This window comes from Tachysurus fulvidraco, chromosome 19 (assembly GCF_022655615.1).
Source record: "Tachysurus fulvidraco isolate hzauxx_2018 chromosome 19, HZAU_PFXX_2.0, whole genome shotgun sequence".
Lineage (NCBI taxonomy): Eukaryota > Metazoa > Chordata > Actinopteri > Siluriformes > Bagridae > Tachysurus > Tachysurus fulvidraco.
In genome coordinates, this window is record NC_062536.1 from 18345361 (window position 1) to 18352442 (window position 7082).

A 7082-nucleotide genomic window follows, 5' to 3' on the forward strand; every position below is an offset into this window, starting at 1 on the left:
GAGTGAGTGCATGTGTGAGTCCCTGTGTGAATGTGACTGTGTGTGTGTGTGTGTGTGTGTGTATGTGTGTGTGTGTGAGAGTGGTGATTGTGTGTGAGTGTGTGAATGTGACTGTGTGTGTGTGTGTGTGTGTGTGTGTGTGTGTGTGTGTGTGTGTGTGTGTGTGTGGTTTTTGTGTGTTCAGAAACGTTTATAGCTATGAAGCGGTTTTACTTCACCGAGATACGCTGACATCACATAGCAACACATTTTATCACTTTATCTCTGAAGAAGAGGAAGAAGAAGAAGACGATGTGGATGAAGAAGAATACACCACTTTCTTTCTTTCTTTCTTTCTTTCTTTCTTTGATTTTTAAAATGTCTTAATTAGTCACATATTACACTCTTTCTCTCTCTTTTTTATAACTATCTCTTTCCATACCTCTTTTGTTCTCCGTCTCTCTCCGTGTACCATTATGTCTGTCTGTATGTCTGTCTGTTTGTTTCTCTCTCTCTTTCTCTTGTTTGTATGTGTGTGTGTCTCTCTCTCTCTCTTTCTCTCTCTCCCCCTCCGTCTCTGGCCGCAGGTCTGACAGTGCGAGTCTAATGTGGGATTAATAGTTACAGACGGCGAGGCAGTGAGCAGATAGAGGCAGTCACGTCTCCTGAAAGCACTCATTACACTCTCGCTGTAATTACACTAAACCTAATTACCGCTTCAGCCTTTTGTGATCTTTAGCGCCAGAAAGAAACAAATAAAGTTGCTCGAGTGTCGTGTGACACGGAAAAGAAACCCGACTGAACAATAAAGTCGAGGAAGAAAAAAAAATTCCGATATTAAATCTGTTGACATTTAATTTGTGGTCGCGTAGGCGTACGTCTTCTCCTCGCCGGAACACGCAAACAAGCGGGAAACAAGGAGGGATGAAAGATGGGTTTACTAACACGTCCTTCCTTTTCTCTCTCAACTTAATTAGAAATCATGTCTTTTTGTTTCCCTCATGCTGATGCTTATTTATTGTTTCCTTTCCTTCTATTAAAACAAATTTGCAACATGAGACGCAAATAATTGGATTTTGTCTCTCGTGGACGCGGGAAGCATTCGAGTCGAATTGTCTCAAAGCTGAGCTCGCCGATTTACTCAGAGATGTTTAAGATGTTTCAGCAGAAATTCTTTTAACAGTGGGGGACATTATGTGGGTGAACATCACAAAAGCCTGGAATATTACATGAAAACATGGAGTTACAGGGTCAGGAGTAACAGGGCCGAGAGTAACAGGGTCAGGAGTAACAGAGTCAGGAGTAACAGGGCCGAGAGTTCCAGGGTCAGGAGTAACAGGGTCGAGAGTAACAGGGCCGAGAGTAACAGGGTCAGGAGTAACAGGGTCGAGAGTAACAGGGTCAGGAGTAACAGGGCCGAGAGTAACAGGGTCAGGAGTAACAGAGTCAGGAGTAACAGAGTCAGGAGTAACAGGGCCGAGATTAACAGGGTCAGGAGTAACAGGGTCAGGAGTAACAGGGTCAGGAGTAACAGGGTCGAGATTAACAGGGTCAGGAGTAACAGGGTCGAGAGTTACAGGGTCAGGAGTAACAGGGTCGAGATTAACAGGGTCAGGAGTAACAGGGTCAGGAGTTACAGGGTCAAGAGTTACAGGGTCAGGAGTAACAGAGTCGAGAGTAACAGGGTCAGGAGTAACAGAGTCGAGAGTTACAGGGTCAGGAGTAACAGAGTCGAGAGTTACAGGGTCAGGAGTAACAGGGTCGAGAGTTACAGGGTCAGGAGTAACATGGTCGAGAGTTACAGGGTCAGGAGTAACAGGGTCGAGAGTAACAGGGTCAGGAGTAACAGGGTCGAGATTAACAGGGTCAGGAGTAACAGGGTCAGGAGTAACAGAGTCGAGAGTTACAGGGTCGAGAGTAACAGGGCCAGGAGTAACAGGGTCAGGAGTAACAGGGTCGAGAGTAACAGGGCCAGGAGTAACAGGGTCAGGAGTAACAGGGTCAGGAGTAACAGGGTCAAAAGTAACAGGGCCGAGAGTAACAGGGTCAAAAGTAACAGGGTCAAAAGTAACAGGGTCAGGAGTAACAGGGTCAAAAGTAACAGGGTCAGGAGTAACAGAGTCAGGAGTAACAGGGTCGAGAGTAACAGGGTCAGGAGTAACAGGGTCAAAAGTAACAGGGCCGAGAGTAACAGGGTCAAAAGTAAGAGGGTCAAAAGTAACAGGGTCAAAAGTAACAGGGTCAAAAGTAACAGGGTCAGGAGTAACAGAGTCGAGAGTTACAGGGTTGAGAGTAACAGGGCCAAAAGTAACAGGGTCAAAAGTAACAGGGTCAGGAGTAACAGGGCCAAAAGTAACAGGGCCAAAAGTAACAGGGTCAAAAGTAACAGGGTCAGGAGTAACAGGGTCAGGAGTGACAGGGTCAGGAGTAACAGAGTCGAGAGTTACAGGGTCAGGAGTAACAGGGTCGAGAGTAACAGGGTCAGGAGTAACAGGGTCGAGAGTAACAGGGTCAGGAGTAACAGGGTCGAGATTAACAGGGTCAGGAGTAACAGGGTCAGGAGTAACAGAGTCGAGAGTTACAGGGTCAGGAGTAACAGAGTCGAGAGTTACAGGGTCAGGAGTAACAGAGTCGAGAGTTACAGGGTCAGGAGTAACAGGGCCAAAAGTAACAGGGTCGAGAGTAACAGGGCCAGGAGTAACAGGGTAAGGAGTAACAGGGTCGAGAGTAACAGGGCCAGGAGTAACAGGGTCAGGAGTAACAGGGTCAAAAGTAACAGGGCCGAGAGTAACAAGGTCAAAAGTAAGAGGGTCAAAAGTAACAGGGTCAGGAGTAACAGGGTCAAAAGTAACAGGGTCAGGAGTAACAGAGTCGAGAGTTACAGGGTTGAGAGTAACAGGGCCAAAAGTAACAGGGTCAAAAGTAACAGGGTCAGGAGTAACAGGGTCAGGAGTAACAGGGTCGAGAGTAACAGGGCCAGGAGTAACAGGGTCAGGAGTAACAGGGTCAGGAGTAACAGGGCCGAGAGTAACAGGGCCGAGAGTAACAAGGTCAAAAGTAAGAGGGTCAAAAGTAACAGGGTCAGGAGTAACAGGGTCAAAAGTAACAGGGTCAGGAGTAACAGAGTCGAGAGTTACAGGGTTGAGAGTAACAGGGCCAAAAGTAACAGGGTCAAAAGTAACAGGGTCAGGAGTAACAGGGCCAAAAGTAACAGGGTCAGGAGTAACAGGGCCAAAAGTAACAGGGTCAAAAGTAACAGGGTCAGGAGTAACAGGGTCAGGAGTGACAGGGTCAGGAGTAACAGGGTCAGGAGTAACAGGGTCAGGAGTAACAGGGTCAGGAGTGACAGGGTCAGGAGTAACAGGGTCAGGAGTGACAGGGTCAGGAGTTACAGGGTCAGGAGAAACAGGGTCAGGAGTAACAGGGTCAGGAGTAACAGGGTCAGGAGTTACAGAGTCAGGAGAAACAGGGTCAGGAGTAACAGGGTCAGGAGTAACAGGGTCAGGAGTTCCAGGGTCAGGAGTAACAGGGTCAGGAGTAACAGGGCCGAGAGTAACAGGGCCAGGAGTTACAGGGTCAGGAGTAACAGGGTCGAGAGTTACAGGGTCAGGAGTTACAGGGTCAGGAGAAACAGGGTCAGGAGTAACAGGGTCAGGAGTAACAGGGTCAGGAGTTCCAGGGTCAGGAGTAACAGGGTCAGGAGTAACAGGGCCGAGAGTAACAGGGTCAGGAGTAACAGGGCCGAGAGTAACAGGGTCAGGAGTTCCAGGGTCAGGAGTAACAGGGTCAGGAGTAACAGGGTCGAGAGTTACAGGGTCAGGAGTAACAGGGTCAGGAGTTACAGGGTCAGGAGTTACAGGGCCGAGAGTTACAGGGCCGAGAGTAACAGAGTCAAGAGTAACAGAGTCAAGAGTAACAAAGTCAAGAGTAACAAAGTCGAGAGTTACAGAGTCGAGAGTAACAAGGTCGAGAGGAACAAGATCGAGAGGAACAAGGTCAAGAGTAGCAGGGTAACAGAGTCAAGTGTAACAGAGTCAAGTGTAACAGGGTCGAGAGTTACAGGGCCCAGATTAATAGGGTCGAGAGGAACAGGGTGTGAGAGTAACAGGATCAAGGGTAACAGGGTAACAGAGTCAAGTGTAACAGGGTCAAGATTAACAGGGTCGAGACTGACAGAGTCAAGTGTAACAGGGTCGAGGGTAACAGTGTCGAGGGTAACAGAGTTGAGGGTAACAGAGTCAAGAGTAACAGGGTCAGAGTAACAGAGTCAAGTGTAACAGGGTCGAGGGTAACAGAGTCGAGAGTAACAGGGCCGAGAGGAACAGAGTCAAGAGTAACAGGGCTGAGAGTAACAGAGTCGAGAGTAACAGGGCTGAGAGTAACAGAGTCGAGAGTAACAGGGCCGAGAGGAACAGAGTCGAGAGTAACAGGGTCGAGGGTAACAGAGTCGAGAGTAACAGGGCCGAGAGGAACAGAGTCAAGAGTAACAGGGCTGAGAGTAACAGAGTCGAGAGTAACAGGGCTGAGAGTAACAGAGTCGAGAGTAACAGGGCTGAGAGGAACAGAGTCGAGAGTGATAATGTCATGGTAGAACAGTCACAGTTTGGGACTGACATTGTATTTATCTCCTTTTTTGCAGTATGGTCGGACTGAGAGTGACTGGACCATCCTTGTGTAGAAGACCAGCAAATGAACAATTCACACACACACACACAGTGTGTGAACACACAACACACACTTAATAGTTTTTAGTATTCCGAAATAATTGTATTGTATGTGTAATTTCCAGTATTTGCAGTACTGTGGACCTAATTGTACACACACACACACACACACACACACACACACACACACACACACACACACACACACACACCAGCTCCACAGCGACAGTCTTTAGCTTCTTAAAGCAGGTGTATGATAATGCAGTTTAGTGCAACAGATTTAAGCCTTAAGGCCAGTTCACTTTGGAGGTGTTTCATGAAGCGTCACATCGAGACTTCCTTCAGTTCTGTTTTAAAAAGAAATTTACTTCACACACTCAGCCACTATAGAGGTGTGTTATGCTATACGTCTTAATTTCTCTTAATAACTCATTGAATTGCAGTAAAGTAAAGAAAAATCCCTGAGATTTCACTTGTGACCCATCGTTCTGTCCAGGGAAATCCTTCATATGTGTCTATTATGTCGCTTAGCAACCAACGCCGTTAACTGATGACATTGTGTAGTGAAGGAATTGTTTAATGTGACATTATTCATTATACATGAAGTTATTTATTGAAGACCAGATGTTGTTTAAGCTGTAATCCATTTGAGGATAAGTTCTGTAGAGGTTATATTACAGTGTACAGGTGTAGGACTGATTTCATTTACACCAGACAAAATAAACATCAGCACATGGGTTGTTTAGAGTCCAACTGTTTAGGGTCTCAGGTCGTAGTTTATATGTGAACGGTTTTAAAATTGCTGCTGGCAGATGTGTACAGACAAATCATGCTTATTGGCTGAGAGCGGGCGTGTCTGAGAGGAAGTGTTTTTGAGTGGGGCAAGTCTGAGAGAGCGTACTTTGGGGGGCGTGTCTGAGAGAGTGTTTTGGTGGGCGTGTCTGAGCGGGAGTGTTTTTGAGGGTGTGTGTCTGAGAGAGAGTTTTGGGGGCGTGTCTGAGAGAGAGTTTTTGGGGGGCGTGGCTGAGAGAGTGTTTTTGAGAGGGGGCGTGTCTGAGAGAGTGTTTTTGAGAGGGGGGCGTGTCTGAGAGGGAGTGTTTTTTTTTGGGGGGGGCGTGTCTGAGAGGGAGTGTTTTTGAGAGGGGGCCGTGTCTGAGAGGGAGTGTTTTTGGGGAGGCATGTCTGAGAGGGAGTGTTTTTTTTTTTGGGGGGGGGGGGTGTCTGAGAGTGTTTTTAGGGGGGCGAGATTTCATTTAATTTGTATTAATGCGCTGGTGACCCCTCCTTCTGTCCAGGGAATACCTTCATATGTGTCTGTTATGTCGCTTAGCATCCAACGCCGTTAACTGATGACATTGTGTAGTGAAGGAATTGTTTATTGTGACATTATTCATTATACATGAAGTTATTTATTGAAGACTAGATGTTGTTTAAGCTGTAATCCATTTGAGGATAAGTTCTGTAGAGGTTATATTACAGTGTACAGGTGTAGGACTGATTTCATTTACACCAGACAAAATAAATATCAGCACATGGGTTGTATACAGTCCGACTGTTTTTAAGGGGGCGTGTCTGAGAGAGTGTTTTTAAGGGGGCGTGTCTGAGAGAGTGTTTTTAAGGGGGCGTGTCTGAGAGAGTGTTTTTAAGGGGGCGTGTCTGAGAGAGTGTTTTTCAAGGGGGTGTGTCTGAGAGAGTGTTTTTCAAGGGGGTGTGTCTGAGAGAGTGTTTTTCAAGGGGGTGTCTGAGTGAGTGTTTTTAAGGGGGCGTGTCTGAGAGAGTGTTTTTCAAGGGGGTGTGTCTGAGAGAGTGTTTTTCAAGGGGGTGTGTCTGAGAGAGTGTTTTTAAGGGGGCGTGTCTGAGAGAGTGTTTTTCAAGGGGGTGTGTCTGAGAGAGTGTTTTTCGAGGGGGTGTGTCTGAGAGAGTGTTTTTAAGGGGGCGTGTCTGAGAGAGTGTTTTTCAAGGGGGTGTGTCTGAGAGAGTGTTTTTAAGGGGGCGTGTCTGAGAGAGTGTTTTTAAGGGGGTGTGTCTGAGAGAGTGTTTTTCGAGGGGGTGTGTCTGAGAGAGTGTTTTTAAGGGGGCGTGTCTGAGAGAGTGTTTTTCAAGGGGGTGTGTCTGAGAGAGTGTTTTTCAAGGGGGTGTGTCTGAGAGAGTGTTTTTGGGAGGGTGCGTGTCTGAGTGAGTGTTTTTGAAAGGGCGTGTCTGAGAGAGTGTTTTTCAAGGGGGTGTGTCTGAGAGAGTGTTTTTCGAGGGGGTGTGTCTGAGAGAGTGTTTTTGGGAGGGCGTGTCTGAGTGAGTGTTTTTAAGGGGGCGTGTCTGAGAGAGTGTTTTTCAAGGGGGTGTGTCTGAGAGAGTGTTTTTTGAGGGGGTGTGTCTGAGAGAGTGTTTTTAAGGGGGCGTGTCTGAGAGAGTGTTTTTCAAGGGGGTGTGTCTGAGAGAGTG

At 47.1% G+C, this 7082-nt stretch overlaps 1 protein-coding gene across 2 annotated transcripts in view; it reads left to right on the forward strand.

Moving 5' to 3' along the window:
• The window catches only part of bcat1 (branched chain amino-acid transaminase 1, cytosolic), a 22564-nt gene extending 16859 nt beyond the window's left edge, over positions 1-5705 (forward strand). For both annotated transcript variants that reach the window (XM_047804277.1, XM_047804278.1), the window contains one exon: positions 4619-5705. In XM_047804277.1, the coding sequence (XP_047660233.1) occupies positions 4619-4657 (39 nt within the window). In that variant the 3' untranslated portion in view covers positions 4658-5705. The remainder of the gene's footprint in view (positions 1-4618) is intronic.
• The last annotated feature ends 1377 nt before the right edge of the window (positions 5706-7082 follow it).